This window comes from Xyrauchen texanus, chromosome 35 (assembly GCF_025860055.1).
Source record: "Xyrauchen texanus isolate HMW12.3.18 chromosome 35, RBS_HiC_50CHRs, whole genome shotgun sequence".
Taxonomy (NCBI): domain Eukaryota; kingdom Metazoa; phylum Chordata; class Actinopteri; order Cypriniformes; family Catostomidae; genus Xyrauchen; species Xyrauchen texanus.
In genome coordinates this window covers 11,014,736-11,035,518 of record NC_068310.1, presented here as the reverse complement: position 1 = coordinate 11,035,518, position 20,783 = coordinate 11,014,736, and the positions used below count along the sequence as shown (strand labels likewise).

Below are 20,783 nucleotides of genomic sequence, written 5' to 3'. Positions count from 1 at the left end.
AACCGAGAGGTCCTTGAGATGCCCACAGGGCTGCTAAAGGAGACAGCGGAGAGTCTTCTCGGCCCCGACTATATGTGCTTCTGACCCAGGCTTTGGTTTGTCGTCTTTCTTCCTACAAGGACAAACGGGTTTCTGTGTATGTGTTTGCTATTTCTTCCGACAAATTAGATTTGAGTTGTCTTGAAGATTGTCCAAAATCAGTACAATGCATTGATTGGGTCGGACCGAGAAAGTGTACGAAAGATGTGCTCTTGCCATAAGGTTAGTCGCCACAAGGGGGCGCTGGCTTTTCTATTGTGAAGCAGAACTGCAACAGACTTGCACTTTAAACGTTGACTTGATTCCTATCGATTCCCTGTTTCTGTGGTTTACATTTTTATTCCAATTTACAGAGATGAATATGGTGACCGCACCTACCTTTAAGGATGACTGTTATATATGAACATTTGCGCTAGGTTTGCTAATTATAATATATACCTTGTAATGTTGTTGTTTTTTATTTTTTTTGCAGTTTTTTTTTTTTTTGCAGTTTTTGTTTTCCTGAACATTTATATTGAGGGGAAAAATCATGTTTATAGATACATATAATGAAGACGTTTGATAATTTTGAGTTTTCAACAACGAACGGATGGGGAAGTAAAGCAAACACTATGCAGAAATGTAACTTTCTTGTTCTCAACAATCTTCATTCTCTCTATTATTGGAGGGAAAACATGTCTTCAACAGAGGAATCTAGAGAAGAGGGAGAGTAGATAAGAAGATTTAGGGAAATATTACTTCTCGCTGTAATATTTTCTCATTATTTGCATTCCATATAGTGGACAATGTCAGGGATGGGCTCGGTTTTATACAGAGGGTTTTTAGTGTGCCGTGTTTCTTTAAAAAACCTGTATGCAAATGTATTTTGTAGGTTTGGTGTGGGGGTGGTGTATAACACAAGCTAATGTCATAAAGCCTTTATTGAAGTGATTTTGAACTCTCTCCTCATTTTGCGTTTTATGTATTTGCATTTCCGTGCAGCCTTGCTATTGTACTGTACTGAGTCTGCCTCTAGAATATTAAACCCATGTGATTTGACAGGGAGATATCATGCCTTCTCACTAAATATTTAATGCGCTTTCACTTTACTTCTGGAATATTCAGAAATATATGCATCAGTGCAGTGAACCAGATCTTTGATCTTTCTTTCTTCTTTTGGTGTTCGGTTCATTTAAAATAAAATATCACGTTTTGTATTGAGATCATCGGGACTGATGTGTGCTGTAAAGTGAAATTGCTGTTCATTTATTGGGATTAGATTGGGAGATTGCTTGCCTTGTCATATGCTTACCAATTTGCTTGACTTATGTACCAATAGAGAAAGTATGAGGGTTTACTTAGCTATATTTTGAGGGACCAATTTTTCCACAGAATTTAGCTAAATATGTCTTTGGGGACATTCACATTTGCAAAAACGTTTATTTGAATTTTTTTACATTCTTAAAATGCAAAACGTTTTAGGTGTAGGGTTTGGATTAGTCAATATTATTTATAATTAGCTTTTATAAACAATAGAAGCATATGGTATGTCCCCATTCAGATAGCTAAGTAAAGGTGTGTGCCTGTGTGTGTATGCCTGTGTGCGTGTGCCTGTGTGTGTGCCTGTGTGCGTGTGCCTGTGTGTGTGCCTGTGTGCGTGTGCCTGTGTGTGTGTGCCTGTGTGTGTGTGTGCCTGTGTGTGTGTGCCTGTGTGCGTGTACCTGTGTGTGTGCCTGTGTGTGTGCCTGTGTGTGTGCCTGTGTGTATGCCTGTGTGTGTGCCTGTGTGCATGTACCTGTGTGTGTGCCTGTGTGTGTGCCTGTGTGCATGTGCCTGTGTGCGTGTACCTGTGTGTGTGCCTGTGTGTGTGCCTGTGTGTGTGCCTGTGTGTGTGCCTGTGTGCGTGTACCTGTGTGTGTGCCTGTGTGTATGCCTGTGTGTGTGCCTGTGTGCATGTGCCTGTGTGCGTGTACCTGTGTGTGTGCCTGTGTGTGTGCCTGTGTGTATGCCTGTGTGTGTGCCTGTGTGCATGTGCCTGTGTGCGTGTGCCTGTGTGTGTGCCTGTGTGTGTGTGCCTGTGCGTGTGCCTGTGCGTGTGCCTGTGTGCGTGTGCCTGTGTGTGTGCCTGTGTGTGTGTGCCTGTGTGTGTGTGCCTGTGCGTGTGCCTGTGTGTGTGCCTGTGTGCGTGTGCCTGTGTGCCTGTGTGTGCCTGTGGTGTGCCTGTGTGTGTGTGCCTGTGCAGTGTGCCTGTGTGTGTGCCTGTGTGTGTGTGCCTGTGTGCGCGTGTGCCTGTGTGTGTGCCTGTGTGTGTGTGTGCCTGTGTGTGTGCCTGTGTGTGTGCCTGTGTGCGTGTGCCTGTGTGCTGTGTGTGCCTGTGTGTGTGTGCCGTGTGTGTGTGTGCCTGTGTGTGTGCCTGTGTGTGTGCCTGTGTGTGTGCCTGTGTGCGTGTGCCTGTGTGTGTGCCTGTGTGCGTGTGCCTGTGTGTGTGTGCCTGTGTGCGTGTGCCTGTGTGTGTGTGCCTGTGTGTGTGTGCCTGTGTGTGTGCCTGTGTGTGTGCCTGTGTGTGTGTGCCTGTGTGCGTGTGCCTGTGTGTGTGCCTGTGTGCCTGTGTGCCTGTGTGCGTGTGCCTGTGTGTGTGCCTGTGTGTGTGCCTGTGTGTGTGTGCCTGTGCGTGTGCCTGTGTGCGTGTGCCTGTGTGCGTGTGCCTGTGTGCGTGTGCGCCTGTGTGTGTGCCTGTGTGTGTATGCTTGTGTGCGTGTGCCTGTGTGCGTGTGCCTGTGTGCGTGTGCCTGTGTGCGTGTGCCTGTGTGCGTGTGCCTGTGTGCGTGTGCCTGTGTGCGTGTGCCTGTGTGCGTGTGCCTGTGTGTGTGCCTGTGTGTGTGCCTGTGTGCGTGTGCCTGTGTGCGTGTGCCTGTGTGTGTGCCTGTGTGCGTGTGCCTGTGTGTGTGCCTGTGTGTGTGCCTGTGTGTGTGTGCCTGTGCGTGTGCCTGTGCGTGTGCCTGTGCGTGTGCCTGTGCGTGTGCCTGTGCGTGTGCCTGTGTGCGTGTGCCTGTGTGCGTGTGCTTGTGTGTGTGCCTGTGTGTGTGTGTGCCTGTGTGCGTGTGCCTGTGTGCGTGTGCCTGTGTGTGTGCCTGTGTGTGTGCCTGTGTGTGTGCCTGTGTGCCTGTGCCTGTGTGCGTGTGCCTGTGCGCGTGTGCCTGTGCTGTGTGCCTGTGCGCGTGTGCCTGTGCGCGTGTGCCTGTGCGCGTGTGCCTGTGTGCGTGTGCCTGTGTGCCTGTGTGCGTGTGCCTGTGTGCGTGTGCCTGTGTGCGTGTGCCTGTGTGCGTGTGCCTGTGTGCGTGTGCCTGTGTGTGTGCCTGTGCGTGTGCCTGTGTGTGTGTGCCTGTGTGTGTGCGTGTGCCTGTGCCTGTGTGCGTGTGCCTGTGTGTGTGCCTGTGTGTGTGTGCTGTGTGTGTGCCTGTGTGTGTGCCTGTGTGTGTGTGCCTGTGTGTGTGTGCCTGTGTGCGTGTACCTGTGTGTGTGCCTGTGTGTGTGCCTGTGTGTGTGCCTGTGTGTGTGCCTGTGTGCGTGTGCCTGTGTGCGTGTGCCTGTGTGCGTGTGCCTGTGTGCCTGTGTGCGTGTGCCTGTGTGCGTGTGCCTGTGTGTGTGCCTGTGTGCGTGTGCCTGTGTGCCTGTGTGCGTGTGCCTGTGCGCGTGTGCCTGTGTGCGTGTGCCTGTGTGCGTGCCTGTGTGCGTGTGCCTGTGTGCGTGTGCCTGTGTTCGTGTGCCTGTGTTCGTGTGCCTGTGTTCGTATGCCTGTGTGTGTGTGCCTGTGTGTGTGCCTGTGTGCGTGTGCCTGTGTGCGTGTGCCTGTGTGCGTGTGCCTGTGCGTGTGCCTGTGTGCGTGTGCCTGTGTGCGTGTGCATTGCAGACCGGGATAATGAATGTCTTTTTGCTCCTTATTGTTATAACAATCTGTGCCAGAATATTTGACTATGGGATTAAAATACCTTATTATGCTTTACTTACTATGATTAACAAATTGTAATCATTCTCATTATTGTTGATATTGTTGTAATTATTATCATTATTATTGTTGTTATTATTATTAAGTGCTGGATGCTAAGCTTTATTATCTGTTTAATGTTTATATTTCCTTTCTTGAAAAACAGTGTAAAATGTTCCAATCTTGCCTTTCAATGGACAGCAAGCCATGTGGCTTTCAGAAGTATTTATATTGTGCCAGTTCCATGCATTTCTAAGTGATATTTGACTTTTTTTTTCTCATTATTATTATATATTATTTACGAAGGATAGCTTAACTCACCGATTGTGTTGACAGAAAGGTAAATACAGCACATGCTTCTTTATTACTAACATACACTAAGTAATGAATATTATACCAAAATAATAATAATAATAATAATATGGTATACTTTGTATACATTTAGTGCTTTTGTTTCAATTTGGTGTACTGGTGCAAAGCTTTGATTAAAGAGTGATTTGCTTGGTTTATTTTTTTTTCCTCTACTTTGGGAAAGCACAGATTATGGTGTTGTTATGTTATGAAGGTCTGCTTGAAAGTACATTTTTGAACAATTTCAGCTTTAATTCTGTTGCTCTTGTAAACATGATCAAGTTTTAATGAATGTGCTCTACTGTATGACTTCACTCTGAAAATATACTTAGAAGGCCAGCCACTGTCATGTGGAATTATGGAAAGTGTATGCTTGACAATGAGAATTTGTACAAGCTTTAGGACCTCAAATATCTTTGGCCCAAGTGCCACGCACAATTGATATCCAAATCGCTCCAAACTATTGGACATTTCGCTTCATTTTTTCATTTGTTTAATTTATTGTGTTCTTTATCTTAATTGAAATAAAAATCTGCTGGAATTTAAAAGGATACGGATTATGTCATTTGAGTCCATTACAAATCCTCATAATCTACATTAATGTGGAGGCATGAGATTGTTTTAAAAGCAGATTTTTTCAAGCAGTAACTTGATTTACAATTGATTTAATCCCATTACAGAAATTTGCATGTACATATGCTTAAGGTATTATTGTTAGTATTTCTTTGTGCGTGTGCGTTTGTGTGTGAGCATGTGTGCGTGTGCGTTTGTGTGTGAGCATGTGTGCGTGTGCGTTTGTGTGTGAGCATGTGTGCGTGTGCGTTTGTGTGTGAGCATGTGCGCGCGCGTGCGCATGCAGGTTGTGCCTTTTTATATAAACACATCACACTGGCATTTTCCCAATATTGCTCTTCATGATTTGACCAGTGATTTGTTTGTTTCTTGCTTTGCGTTCTTGTTTAGCTGTCTTTGTCTGTTAAAACTACTTGCAACAGCCAACCAATATGCCTCTTTTTAATTTTTATTGGAATTATTGTAAAAATGTATGAAAAACATTTTAGAAAATACAATCTACATGGTAGTTAGAGTAGCTATTTGCACAAAAAAAGGACTTCTATTATTATGAAAAAAAAAGAGATGCCCTTTGAGATTTTGCTATTTTTGCAGAGACTATGACTGATTATTTGAATACTGTTTGTATAATGATTTTTGAGGGTATAAATAAATATTTTCAGCTGACCCGTTTCCATTGGCATCATTATAGCTGATTCTTAAATATTTACTTATAACTGCTGAGTACTTTAATATTTGAACTCTGATGATCTGATTTAGATCACAGTATAAAATAATACTTGGTCAATCCACATAATGGAGACACCACATAGAAATATTCTATTAATCATTTTATGATTTTATGAAGTAAAAATCGGACTTATTATTAAATTGTGCAATTTCACAGGAAAACACTGTTTACTCATAGTCTAAATTAAAATATTTTCTTAAAACATGCTGGCCTACATTATGAATTGACAATATGATTGTTAGTTACTTTTGGCTAGACCCATTCAAAGCTTTATTTCATACTGGTTAATTAATCATTTACTTTATTTTGCCCGTATGATTTTACAGTTTGCATGTACTGTGCATGAATTGTTTTGTTTATACACTACTGATATCTTTAGAGTAATATGAATAAGCTATTACATTTCTTGCTTGCTATTATCTTTATTTTGATTGTTTAAAAATACAAAACAAGTTCAAATGTTTAACATCCACTTTAGGAACGTTAATGTGTTGAAGTTTATAAAAAACAACTAGGTGAATGAGCAGCACAGTGTGAATTTGTGCGTAATGACTACAAGGCTGAAAGTTATCAATTAGCTGAATAGAGAGCTAAAACTCACATGACTGACTACACACAATTTTTCAATTAAAAAATAAGATAAAGGCATTCAGCATCAGGACCAATCTGATTGAAAAAAAACAACATTATTATACATTAAATCACTTAAAGTTCAATCTTTTGTGACTGTTCATCACAAGACTTAGTTTAGACTATTTAGACTTTGTAGTTCTATATCCATGTTATTCCAGTAAACAATAGAGTTCATACAGAATTCTGAATATTTTGAATATATAATTATTTTTAGCAAAGGACTTAGCAAGAGTATTATTATGAAATTTTTGTATAATTTTGATTTCAAAACTCCTATTATTTTATGAAACTCATGAAATATGCTTAAAATTCAGCTCCACTACACTTGCTAAAATATAATTTTTTTCCTCTAATGTAAGACAGCGCTGATGTTTGTGGAGTCTTTCCATTCTACATCAGCCTGCTTTTTCTCACCGCCCTTTCCACACCTGTTTGTGTAACATCAGAGAGACATTATTTCTGTCCCCATAAATCTGTGGAGAATTAGGGGTCAGAGTGGATCCAGATCACACTATATTCTCACTGCTGACGTCATCTAGTCTTTAAACTCATGGACAAGCTACGCAACCAACAAACTGGAGCTTACATGAACTTCATCTTTTCTTTTCTTGGATTCAACATTCTTATGTAAATCTAGTTAGGTAAAATGTTTTTGGGGGAAAGCAGTTGAGATCTAGTCATGGCTGAGCCATGGAGGCTATTTGACTGGCATGTCCACCTGCTGCTGTTTTTTTCCACTGTCTCTCTCTCTCTCTCTGTTTCTCTCTGTTTCTCTCTCTCTCTCTCTCTCCCTGAATCTGAAGTGAACGGTCATGTTGAAATACATTGGACAGACCAGCTGACTCAAGGCGCTGAAAGAAGATTATGTATCTCCCCTCTTGTTCCATAAATAACTTCCACTCTGTTGAATGGAGGTTATTTTAGATCGTACATGTGGCGTGAGGCCTTGAGTCCTGCCGCTCTGCAGTTGAGTGACGCTCTCCAGAAACCAGTGGTTATAAGTGAGTTTTTAAAGTGGTCATGTCTGAGCATAGTGATCAGCAATCATACACAGAGGAGATCGATGAGGATGAGATTCTGGCAGGCCTGTCAGCAGAGGAGCTCAAACAGCTCCAGAGCGAGATGGACGAAATCGCTCCTGACCAGAGACTGCCGGTGGGAATGAGACAGAGAGATGCTTCTCACCAGACGACAGTCCGAGGTATTTTGTTCTCTCACCTCTGTCGTTAATATATTCTACTGTATATCGTCATTATACAGAGTAAAATACATGAGTTTAAGGCTTAATATGAGTCCATCTCTCTTTTTAATGGCTCCCAGTAGACCAATGCTAAATTAGGCACTGTGTGTTTGGCATTCATTTTAAGTGATGGAAATGTAAAATAGCCTATATTTAGCTTTATAATTGCATTTTACAAATATAGTAAACTATATTGTCACAATAATTACTATAACCACTAAACACTTTTTTGTTGTTGATTTATATCATTATAAAAGTAATTGTGTATTTTTACTCTGAAATCTGACCTTTAGAATGACATCAGTTGGTCCTTTGTTCAGCAATAATCAATTATTTAGAGTTTGATTATTTTGATTTATAATTATAATTTGACTTGAATACAAGTTATGCTCAGTCGACAGCATTTGCAGCATAATGTTGATTTACCAAATAAAATAATGGAATCATCTATTTTTTGTCTCTCTAAAAAAGCAAACATCATGGCACTTTATTGTCTCCATTAAGCAAAGAAAAATAGAACAGTACACTTTAAAAAAGGATGATTTAGACAACCGAAGCTCAAATGGTAAACATGTTATACTGAATGTCATGTTCATTCTGTTGGTTCATATTTTTCATGTCTTTATTTTTAAAATCTATTTCCTGTTGTCATATCATTTTATTTCCTGTTCCCTCATGTTATCTTGCCACGTGTTTCCCCTGTTCATGTGTCTTGTTTTCTTTGGTTCATCGTTTGATTACTTTGTTATTAGTCTTGTCTTTTCATTGGTTTAAGTTAATTTAGTCTTGTTATCTTGTTTATAGTTTAGTCTTGTCATTGGTCATCCTTGTTGTTGTGGCAGCGGGGGCGTGGTCTAGCGCCCGTCCGGGAGAGGAAAGCGGTAAGGGCGCTTACACCTGAGCTCGCTGCCACAGTTGTGTTCTCCCACGTCCAAGCATTTAAGCCCTCATGTTTTCCATTGTCGTTCGTCAGGTATTGTGTATGTAACTTTGTTGTTTTGGTCAAGCCATAGTGAAGCCATAGTCAAGCCATAGTCAAGCCAAGTCTAGTTTTTGTCAAGTTTAGTTAGGTCCATGTTTATGTTACATTCACATTTATAGTTAGGGATACTGGTTACCATGTTTGATAAATAAAACTGCACTTGGGTTCATCTTCACGTCATCGTCATCATCTCTGCCTGTTTCCAGCAACGTTACAGAATACCTGACCGCCCATAATGAACAGCAGATCGGCCTCTGTGCCTACGTCAGGGGAATCGATCTCTGGAAGAATATGTGGGGGACTTCTGCTCTCTGGCCAGCGAGGTTGGCTTTAATGAGGTCGCTCTCAAAGACTGTTTCCATTTTGGACTGAGTGAGCCAATCTCATTTTTGATAAGATGAGGAGAATATGATGAGATGAGAAGAATATGTGGGGGACTTCTGCTCTCTGGCCAGTGAGGTTGGCTTTAATGAGTTTTCTATTTTGGACTGAGTGAGCTAATCTCATTTTTGATGACTGGAGGTCGCATTCCCCTCAATCTGGCTCAAAATATCGACCTTGCCCTGCAGATCATTGGTTCCACGTTCACTGTGTGGGAGACGGATGCCGAGCCAGAGTTCCACGTCATGGCCGCCGAGCCAGAGTTCCACGTCATGGCCGCCGAGCCAGAGTTTCCCGTCATGGCCGCCGAGCCAGAGTTTCCCATCATGGCCGCCGAGCCAGAGTTTCACGTCATGGCCAGAGTACAGAAGTCCCACGCCACGGCCGGCGAGCCAGTGTCCCACGCCTGCCACGGCCAATGACCTGGAAGCTTCGTCCGCCCCAGGCCTACCAGAGGAGGAGAAAGACTTTTGTTTCCATGTCTCTGCCCATGTACACGACCACGGAGGTCATTTCCATGTCTCTGCCCATGTATACAGTGTATCAGGAAAGTATTCACAGCACTTCACTTTTTCCACATTTTGTTATGTTACAGCCTTATTCCAAAATGGATTAAATTCATTATTTTCCTCAAAATTATACAAACAATACCCCATAATGACAATGTGAAAAACGTTTGTTTGAAATCTTAGCAAATTTATAAAAAATAACAAATAAAAAAAAGACACATGTACATAAGTATTCACAGCCTTTGCTCAGTACTTTGTTGAAGCACCTTTGGCACCAATTACAGCCTCAAAACTTTTAGTGTATGATGCTACAAGCTTGGTACACCTATTTTTGGGCAGTTTTCCCATTCTTCTTTGTAGGACCTCTCAACCTTGGATGGGGAGCATCGGTGCACAGCCATTTTCAGATCTCTCCAGAGATGTTCAATCGGGTTCAAATCTGGGCTCTGGCTTGTCCTTGAGTGGCCCTTCACAGAGTTGTCCCGTAGCCACTCCTTTGTTATCTTGGCTGTGTGCTTAGGGTTGTTGTCCTGTTGGAAGATGAACTTTTGCCCCAGTCTAAGGTCCAGAGCGCTCTGGAGCAGGTTTTCATCAAGGATGTCTCTGTACATTGATGAATTCATCTTTCCCTTGATCCTGACTAGTCTCCCAGGTCCTGCCGCTGAAAAACATCCCCACAGCACAATGCTGCCACCACCATGCTTCACTGTAGGGATGGTATTGGACAGGTGCCTGGTGCACTTGCCATTCAGGAAGAGTTCAATACTTTGTTTCTCATGGTCTGAGAGTCCTTCAGGTGCCTTTTGGCAAACTCCAGGTGGACTGTCTTGTGCCTTTTACTGAGGAGTGGCTTCCTTCTGGCCACTCAACCATACAGGCCTGATTGGTGGAGTGCGGCAGAGATGGTTGTTCTTCTAGAAGGTTCTCCTCTCTCCACGCTGGAGCTCTGTCAGAGTGACCATCGGGTTCTTGGTCACCTCCCTGACTAAGGCCCTTCTCCCCCGATCACTCAGTTTAGCCGGGTGGCCTGCTCTGGGAAGAGTCCTGGTGGTTCCAAACTTCTTCCATTTACAGATGATAGAGGCCACTGTGCTCATTGGGACCTTCAATGCTGCAGAAATTTTTCTGTACCCTTCCCCAGATCTGTGCCTCGATTCAATCCTGTCTTGGAAGTCTACAGACATTTTCTTGGACTTCATGGCTTAGTTTGTGCTCTGACATGCACTGTTAACTGTGGGACCTTATATAGACAGGTGTGTGCCTTTCCAAATCATGTCCAATCAACTGAATTTACAACAGGTGGACTCCAATCAAGTTGTAGAAACATGTCAAGGATGATCAGTGGAAACAGGAAACACCTGAGCTCAATTTTAAGTGTCATGGCAAAGGTTGTGAATACTTATGTGTATGCGATTTTTTTTTTTTTTTCATTTTTTATTTTTAATACATTTGCAAAGATTCAAAACAAACCTCTTTCACGGTGTCATTATGGGGTATTGTTTGTAGAATTTTGAGGAAAATAATTAATTTAATCCATTTTGGAATAATGCTGTAACATAACAAAATGTGGAAAAAGTGAAGCGCTGTGAATATTTTCTGGATGCACTGTACAACCATGGAGGTAATTTCCAAGTCTCTGTCTACACCCATGACCACAGAGGTCGTTTCTGAGTCTCAGTCCATGCCCACAACCCCAGAGGTCATTCCAGAGTCTCTGTCTACACCCATGACCACAGAGGTCATTCCTGAGACTCCATCCATGCCCACAACCACAGAAGTCGCTCCCGAGACTCCATTCATGTTCACAATCACTAAGGTCTTTTCCCAGTCATCCAGGACTCTTAGTTCCAGGCCATGTCACAGCCACGCCTGAGTCGGCTCCAGGCCATGTCACAGCCACGCCCCAGACTGCTCCATGCTATGTCACAGCCAAGCTTCAGTGTGCTCCATGCCATGTCTCAGCTGAATCTCAGTCTGCTCCATGCCATGTCACAGCCAAGTCCCAAACTGCTCCATCCCTTGTCACAAGCAAGCCTTTGCTCCATGGTCCAGGCCTGCCTCTGCTCCACAGTCCAGGCCCACCTCTGCTCCACGGTCCAGGCCCACCTCTGCTCCACGGTCCAGGCCAGCCTCTGCTCCACCAGGGACCTCCATCCCTACGGCTCTGCCTTGGTCCTCAGCTCCATCGCCATGCCCTGTCTCGCCAGGCCACGTCCCACACCCTGTCTCACCAGGCCACGCCCCACACCCTGTCTCGCCAGGCCACGCCATGTCTTGTCAGGCCACGTCTCAAGGAACACCTATTTAACTTTATTATGTTTTGGGGCGTCGGGAGCCACCCCTAAAGGGGGGATATTACGTTATGTTCATTCTGTTGGTTCATGTTTTTCATGTCTTTTATTTAGAAAATCTAGTTCCTGTTGTCATGTCATATGATTTCCTGTTCCCTCATGTGATCTTGTCTTAATTGGTTCATCATTTCATTACTTTGTTATTAATATTGTCTTTTCATTTGTTTAAGTTAATTTAGTCTTGTTATCTTGTTTATAGTTTAGTCTTGTCATTGGTCATCTTTATCATGTGTTCTCCCATGTCCAAGCATTTAAGCCCTCATGTTTTCCTTTTCGCTTTGTCAGGTATTGTGTATGTAACTTTGTTGTTTTGTTCAAGTCTAGTCTAGTCTAGTTTTTGTCAAGTAGTTAGGATCATGTTTATGTTTTTGTTTCATTCACATTTATAGTTAGGGATACTGGTTACCACGTTTGAAAAATAAAACTGCACTTGGGTTCATCTTCATGTCATCGTCTCCATTTCCAGCGACGTTAAACTAAACAATTACTAAACATGATATAAAAAAATACAAACTTTGCATTTCTGCTTTGAAACCTCTGGAACACTGGCCCGGTTTACTTACATTGGAAGAACAAATCCATACTTTTACATTTTCATCTAATGAAAATCTTCATGCTTTCTTTTTCCTACCATCATAGTTTAGGTAATGGAGAACGTTTTCGAAATACTCTGTTCTCAGATGAGGAAAACTTTGTTCTTGTGTGGTTGAGAGGTGTAAACAGCTTAATTGATGTTTTCAAACCAAAACTTATTAGTGTGGCTGAGCCTATGTGTCTTATTGTAACCACAATATTGCTTTTTACTGTATATAAAAAAACTGAGGGATGTTTAAATTATGTTTTGTAGTTATCAACATTATGCCACAAAAGTTGTTGACAGAGCTAACTCAAATGTATTAAACTCTGAACATTCCTTTAAATACATTTAGGATAACACATTTATTCGTTTTAGACTCCAGCGAGCCACAATCAGAAGAGGAAATCGATGAGGATGATATTCTGGCAGGCCTGTCTGCAGAGGAGATCAAACAGCTCCAGAGTGAGATGGACGAGATCGTGCCTGATGAGAGAGTACCAGTGGGAATGAGACAGAGAGACCAAACTGACAAACCTCCCTCTGGATCATTTGATCACAGATCATTGGTGGAATATCTGTACTGGGAGAAAAAGTCCAAACGCATGCTGGAGGAGGAGAGAGTTCCCACATCTCTATTACCCAGTCAGGTAATAGAATGTATGATTGCTTAATAGACTTCCACTCTAGAAGGTTTCCATAGATGCTGTCCATAGAGCTTGTATTTTATGCAGAATATTCTGTAAACATGTAATATTTGTAACATGGACATTGTAATGTAAAGAGTTACTAAAAATTTGTAATAGTATTTAATATGTTAGAGATCGCTAAAGTGCTTCAAACTCAGACAATAATTTTTTAGCTGATGATGAATCAATAATATCAACTATTTATATAACTGCTGCAACTAAGAGCCCAATCATACTTCAACAACAAATACTTTCAAACAGCAACAGTTTTTCATGCCTTTTTAAACAGGAACATTCTATTTTTAGGCTTTCAGTGAGTTCCTGGAGAGATTATCTTTTTCATAAATAGGTAACCTTTCTTTATAAATTGTCGTACACATGCACATCAGATCTGACTGCGCTGTCCATTTGTCTTCACCAGAAAGAAATGCTAGATCAACTTGCAGTGAAAGAAGAAGATAAAGTTGAAAATGTGGAATATGTTTATGAGGAGATTGTGGAGGAGGTTGAAGGCGTTGAGGGAGATGTTTTTGTTGATGAAGTAATTGAAGAAGTGATCATAGAGGTCGAGGAAGAGGACAACAGAAGAAGTGAACAGCCTGCCAAGACAGGGTTTGAGGTAGACAGCCCCAAAGTGACCACAGAAGATGCCTTGAAGCCACCTCCAGAGTTTGCAGATTCAAAAGGTGAAGCAAAGGTTGACCAAGTAGAATGTAATGAGACTGAATATAAAACAAATGAGGAGAAAAAATCTGATTCCCTCCAGTCTGAGCCTGCTTCCTCACCATATGAGAACTGGGTTCCCAAGAAAGAGGAGAGGGTCATATCCAAGCTGAAGATCCCAAAACTTGCCTTAGGTGGAAGTGGTCTCATTAAAAAAACAGCAAGACCCTCTGGGAATGAAACCAATTTAGAGACCACTTTGGATAAGATCCGCAACAACAACCCCTCTGTGACTGATGTCAACCTCAACAACATTGAAAACATTCCCAAAGAAATGCTTCTCGATTATGTCAATGCACTCAAGAAGAATAGACATGTTAAGACCTTTAGCATTACAAACACCGGCGCTGACGAAAATGTGGCATTTGCCCTTGCTAACATGCTCAGAGAGAACAGAAGCATCACCACACTGAACATTGAATCCAACTTTATCACAGGGAAGGGCATCGTTGCAGTAATACGTTGCCTCCAGTTCAACGAGACACTTACCGAGCTTCGCTTCCACAACCAAAGGCACATGCTCGGTCACCATGCTGAGATGGAGGTATCACGTCTTCTCAAGGCGAACAACACTCTCCTGAAAATGGGTTACCACTTTGAGCTCCCAGGGCCTCGGATGGTGGTCACCAATCTCCTCACTAGGAACTTAGACCGTCAACGGCAGCAGAGAATGGAGGAGCAGAAGCTTCAGCAGATGAAGGAGCAAAGAAAGGTCATGGAGATGTACGAGGATTCTCTAAACTTGCCTCCAGGCATGCTAGAAATGTTAGGAGGCTATATCCCAATGGCCCTGCTGCAGGGTTCTCAAGAGGTTGATCAGGAAGTTCCTAAAGGTTCTCCAGAACCTTCACCACAACCAAATCCTCCTCAGCAGCTCCACAAGACACCCCAACAGCAGTGTCCTCCCAGTTCAGATGAAGTAAACCTTTTGAAGGAAGTGCAGCTAAGAAAGACTCCAAAACGAAGGGATCCACTTCTGGAACTGAACTTTAGGGATGAGAGAAAAGAGGATAGGGCTAACGTTCAGCTAAGGAGTGTTCCTAAGCAAAGAAGCACATCAAATGAAGGACTTGTAGAAGAGAGAGCCAACCTTAAATACATGATAAAGACTCTAAAGCCAGTTCCTCGAAGGCGACAGCCACCTAAAGTGGAGCTAACACCTAGGGATGAGTTGCTTAATGAGATTCGACAGAGCAATGTGGCCTATCTCAAAGGGGTATGTACAGTTGAGGTCTCTCAAAGATTATCAGTTATTCAGGGCCGCTGTCAGGAAGTTAGTACAAAACTATAAATAATACATTTAAAGACACAACTTTTCAGAAAGGTTTATACTGTGCAAACTGCTTAACAGCTAAAGCACAGCACACTCATTAAAGAACCCCAGCTAAAATATCAAAACTAAAATTAACTACCTAATAAGCTGATAAACTACTACAGTAGACTAGTTGGGTTTTAGTTAGATGGTTTTAATGCCCATCCACCTTTTCAGCCATCTTGGTTCCAGAAGTATTTTTCCGTAAATGTTTCTATAGGGTTTTCATAAAAGTCTTCATAAGAGTTCTAAGTCATAAACCATGCCAACCAGTTCAGAGGTGATTAACAACATTACAAAGTAATGACATAAATTAAAAACTGCAGGGAAAAAATATAAAACTCTTTATTTAAAGTTGTTGATTAGAAGTACCGAAACAATCAGTTTTGCAATTATTGCAAAATATTCAGTTGTTAGTAGTTTGAGAGGAAGGCCAACTTAATTACATCATTCACAGTGCATCATGGGAGTGTGCGGTCGATGCAGAGCTCTCGATTCTCTGATTGGCAGATCTTTTCTCTTCAGGATCATGCATAAGTTAGATCTTTATCAGAAATTAAAATATTAAATTCAGACCTTAATATGGACTGATGGCTTCAACAGTAGCATATACCATCCATTAACAACCTCGGAGCTCATGCTAGGTCTGTCTTAAACATTTGTAAGTTATTCACAAAAAATGAATTCCCCTGTGGAAACAAATTTATGGGATTTTAACTTCTGTAACCAGACTATTGTTACTCTGTTGGCTATAGTGACCCATACCCTGCTTCAAAGTCCAGTTTAACCAGCATTCAATTCCCATGCTGTCCTAAGCTGTTAGTGTTGGTAAGTGCTGGTTTGGTGCTTGTCTAGCTGGTTAGCCAGCATAGCCATGCTTTTCGCCAGAAAAATCTAGCCGATAAAGCATGGTATTCACTTTGAAGCTAGTTAAGCTAGTTTAAAAGCCTGGTAGGATCACCAGTATACCAGTATCTCTTGCTGGGGGACCAGCACCCAAAACACTATATAAGCTGGAGACCAGCAATTATGATCTTTTCAGCAGGGTACCTAGTCATCAGGGACCCTCTCACAGGGAGGGCCAACCAAGATCCTATGGTATAGCCTGTGCACTGGGCCAAAGGCAAAAAAATAACTTTTGACCTGGGCCCTTGAATTTAAGCAATGACCATGGTGTGAGCAGCTCAGATCATGCGCATGGACATTTGCAGTACTAAACTATATTTTACATTTAGTGTATAATGCAATTACATGTACAATGTTTATATATAATATATATATTGCTAGACCAGTAATTATTAATATTGAAACATTCATATTGGAACAGCTAAACATTTACACTATCATTTGCCTGACAACTAATTAACAAGAATTTACTTAAAGGGTAGTTGTTGTGGCATAAAGACTTGCACAAAATTATTTTGGTTGAATAAACACATTCTTCAAAGTGCAAATGTGTGAACATTACCTATATTTGCACATTCTTATGTTTAAAGAAGATGATTTGTTGGCAAAAGTGTCAAACCCTTTAGAACACCCAACAATTAGTTAGTGCTGTTTGGCAAGGCAGCATTATCACTATTGCTCATACTTATTGTTGCATATTTGAACAAACCCCTTTATTTATGGCTCCTGTCAGTCTCGAGAGATTATAGTTCTGCACCAAGGGGTTCTTGAGGGCAGCACTATTCAGGAGTGGCAGACTCTACCGCAATGACTGCATCTCAAGGCTGTGGCTGCTGGAGAGGCTGTCTTGTTTTTCTGGCATTGACGCATTTCTTCAGCTGCCTGCCTCAACCTGGTTTCTCTCCAGTGGAAGGCTCTGCCTGTAGTTCCTGCCTCCACAGGTCTCTGTCGCTAGCTAGCTCCTCCCACCTATCAGCATATTTGAACAAACCCCTAACCCTAGATATTAAACTTCGACGTAAGTCATTCGGCACTATGCTAAGAACATGAATTATACCTCTCTTCTTGTTAAGGAGTGGTGCACTATTTATTAAATTAATCAAAGCATTCTGACTTTTTCTGATAAAAATCTATATCGCCATACAAGAATGTCATAGAAACTTGCCATCAAGCAAGCACCCAGAGCAATCTAGCAAACTCATAGCAATGTACTAAAAAACATTTTTAAAAATCTGTTTGCAAACACATAGCAATGCCCTGGCAACTGCCCACAACACATTAGCATTGTGGTGGGAAGTTTTGCATAGGCAAGCACCACGCACATTTTTGTAAATAACTTGCTTGTGTGTTGTGGGTAGTTGCTTATGTGCAAGAGTGTTGTGGGTAATTTCCAGGGCATTGCTATGAGGTTGAACCTCATTTTCTAACTGAAAAAACAAATTTTTGTGTTTTTTCATACATTGCTGAAAAACATTACTAATGAATACAAATAAAATGTGCTTTATAGCATAGTGAAATAACCATAATTTCAAACAAGCTCACTGTTGTGTTTTAAACCCACAGGTACCTTTACCAAAGATCCTGGAGTCAAGTGAAACCACTCTCTTCTGAACCACAGACATGACTTCAGTGGCGGGTGGGACATTGCACTGATCATGGAGAGAGTCAAACATAAATGTGGTCAAACTATTTCATGGTACTTCAAAATACATGATCAAAAATAACCTCTATCAAGGAATAAACTACAAGTAAGCGATTGCATAAGCAGTACAAGCGATAATGTGATGGGCAATTTAATGGGATCCTGAACTGTATAATTTTACAAGCACATCATATAAGTTATATTTTATATTAAAGGAATAGTTCACCCCAAAATATGAGAATTCTCTCAACATTTACTCACCCTGATTCCATCCCAGATGTGCATGACTTACTTTCTTCTGCAGAACACAAACAAAGATTTTTAAAAGAATATTTCAGCTCTGTAGGTCTATACAATGCAAGTGAATGGTGACTCTGGTGGTTTAATACATGTCTTCAGAAGTGATATAATTGATTTTGGGTGAGTACAGACCAAAATATTAAAAAAAAGATTACTGTAGGCTACGCCTTTCCATTGCAGTCCCCAGGCACGATCATGATTTCAGGTTTGATTACACTTCCTAGTGCTTGACGCATGTGCAGAGTGCTAGATAGAGGATGTGAACTTGAGCTTGAAATCATGATCACCAAGAAGACTGCTGATGTACAGATTTATAGGAGCGATTGGCGATATGACCAAAATCTTATATCATGATATGACTAATTTGATATCATGATAACTATATATATCGTGATATAGTTACATTTTTCAAAACAATCAATAAAAATTAGTTTATATATTAAATAACCATATTAAAATGCTGCCCTATGATGGACTAGCCACCTGTCCCTGCCTTTGACCCAATACAGCTGGAATGGGCTCCATCACAACCCCACGGCCCTGCATAGGACAAGCGGCTGTAGAAGATGGTTGGATGGATGGATATTGAAATGCCTGTTTTTTTAATAATCCAGTCATTGAATTACATACTTTATAAATGAAAACTACTTTTATATAATTTTCTCTTTATTTGGAACTTGTCAAACATAGTCAGAGTTAAAAAAGAAAAACAAATCAATTTGCTTTTAAATCAACCTTTCCACAATGCTAAAATTCACATTATGCCACATTTCAGTCTGAGATTATTATTATTAAATTTCCTCAAGAAACTTGACATCTTCTGAGAGCAATGCAACAACGAAAATAATCCATAATCAAAAAAAAAAAAACAAAAAAAAAAAACACTTCATTAGGCTCTTAATGATTTAAGTAATCTCTGTAGAGTATATCTAAATGCAAAGCCGGTTTGTTTTATAATATCTAACATCATTTGAACTGAATTTTATTAAGGGTGATGATGTTTAGTTTAAAAATCTGCATGGCAGACGACACATAATTGGTGGCACATGACTGTTAGAATGTTGGGCTCTCTCGCCGTTTGAGATGCTTGACTTCCTCATAGTGCTTTAAGGTAAAAAAAAAAAAAAAAACTAAAAACTCAAAATTCAAATGGGTCACGCAAGTTTTGATGTTTGAGTAGTGCAAGTGTCTGTGGCGCCCAACCTGGAAGCATGCTGGACTCTCACGCACTTTCATGCTTCAGAGATAGTGCGCAAAAATCACGTGAAACACAGTTTTGTGTGTCAGATGAGAAGCCACCAAAAAAACAAGACCTGCTAGCATGGAATTTGATCCACAAGCAAACAAAGACATACTATTTAAAAGCAAATTACTGTTCTATCAGACTTGGTTCAATGAAGGCATTATTTTAGTTTATTTAGTTAATAAATTAGAATGGCTATTTGTTGTCATACTGAATTTCTTAAAGCATTTCAATTACCAGATAAACCAAAAGATTTTGCTATTGTTTTCGACGCAATTCCAAAGAGTTTGATGTTACTTTTAAGAAACTCTAGTTCAGTGGAAATCAACATTGATGATTTTTGTGAGCATATTTATATTGATAATGTTGACGTTTTAAAACATCAATGTAGCAATAAGGTCATAAGAAATGCTATTTGTTGTGTTTCATTTCCTGCAGCAAGATTCTTTGGTCTTCTTTATTTGGTCATGTACTATATATTGGAACAAAGTGTGGAAGATAACAAAATTAAAGAAGTATCTTACAAAATACTGTATTGGATTTATCCAGCTAAACATGTTTTGGAAAGATTTAAAATGAACATTTCATGTACCTGTGAATTTTGTGGATTAGAAAAAGAAACAATTCTGCATTTGTTTTATCATTGTATTTACTTCAGATTATTTTGGAAACCTATATTAATAGAAAATTAGGATGTGTGATAGAAATTTGTTTGTTATAGAAATGTTCTTTTTTATTTTCAAAATGACATTTTGGATTGTAAACAACAATACTTGTATTTTATTAGGAAAATTCCATATACACAAGAAGAAATGGGCTCTTTGTAAACCCAATTTTTTACATTTTATAAATTACTTTGAATTACATAAATCTTTTGGAACAAATTAAAAACAAAAAAAGCACTGAAAACATGTAATATTTTAAAAGAACTGAATTTTGTGTAAGAATTGGTGTCTGGCACCTTTAATGTTGTTAATAATGTGACTATGTTCAATACCTCTTGTTCTTGTGGCATTGAATTACTAAAAAATACTAAAAAATAAATGTAAATAAAATAAAAAAGAGAAGCTGAAAAACCCTGTTTCTTCAAATCTCAGTATCGCATAAAGCGTTCCTCCTTCCTCCTCCATTTCTCTGACAGGATGTGTACTGTGTGCGTGTTATTTGAATACAATAAAGTCCACATTTCTTGCACGCGGTGGTGGTATTGCGTAACCACGATACAGACGATAATCCAAAATGGGTACCCGTTGCCAAATTTCTACCAGTTTATCGTGTCTACTGGTATTTCGCCCACCCCTAATTTATAGAGAAAAATATATATATTTTGGTCTGTTTGCACCAAAAATTGACTGGATAACTTTTAAAGACATAGATGTCCGGACCAAAATTCCCCCCAGTGGCCCTAATCTATCATGGCCTCCTAATAATCTCCATCCCTGAATTGCCTACATCACTCTACTCTGTCCTCTCCCCCAAAAGCTGGTGTGTGGAGAGCGTACTTGTGCATTATGGCTGCCGTCGCATTATCCAGGTGGATGCTGCACACTGGTGGTGGTTGAGGAGGGTCCTCTATGTAAATCGCTTTGAGTGCCTAGAAAAGCACTATATAAATGTAAGTAGGCTAATAATAGATAAAAT

At 40.7% G+C, this 20,783-nt stretch overlaps 2 protein-coding genes across 2 annotated transcripts; one reads left to right on the top strand and one right to left on the bottom strand.

The window, feature by feature from the left end:
* Positions 1–1,534: 1,534 nt before the first annotated feature.
* On the bottom strand, positions 1,535–6,825 carry LOC127628531 (histidine-rich glycoprotein-like). The gene is made up of 3 exons (XM_052105329.1): positions 6,814–6,825; positions 3,530–3,990; positions 1,535–1,991 (listed from the first exon to the last, which is right to left on the bottom strand). The coding sequence occupies exons 1-3, from the start codon at positions 6,823–6,825 to the stop codon at positions 1,535–1,537; spliced, it is 930 nt and encodes a 309-aa protein (XP_051961289.1).
* Positions 6,826–7,133: 308 nt separating this feature from the next.
* LOC127628384 (leiomodin-3-like) lies at positions 7,134–19,036 on the top strand. The gene is made up of 4 exons (XM_052105104.1): positions 7,134–7,491; positions 12,706–12,977; positions 13,438–14,955; positions 17,521–19,036. The coding sequence occupies exons 1-4, from the start codon at positions 7,311–7,313 to the stop codon at positions 17,566–17,568; spliced, it is 2,019 nt and encodes a 672-aa protein (XP_051961064.1). The 5' UTR covers positions 7,134–7,310; the 3' UTR covers positions 17,569–19,036.
* The last annotated feature ends 1,747 nt before the right edge of the window (positions 19,037–20,783 follow it).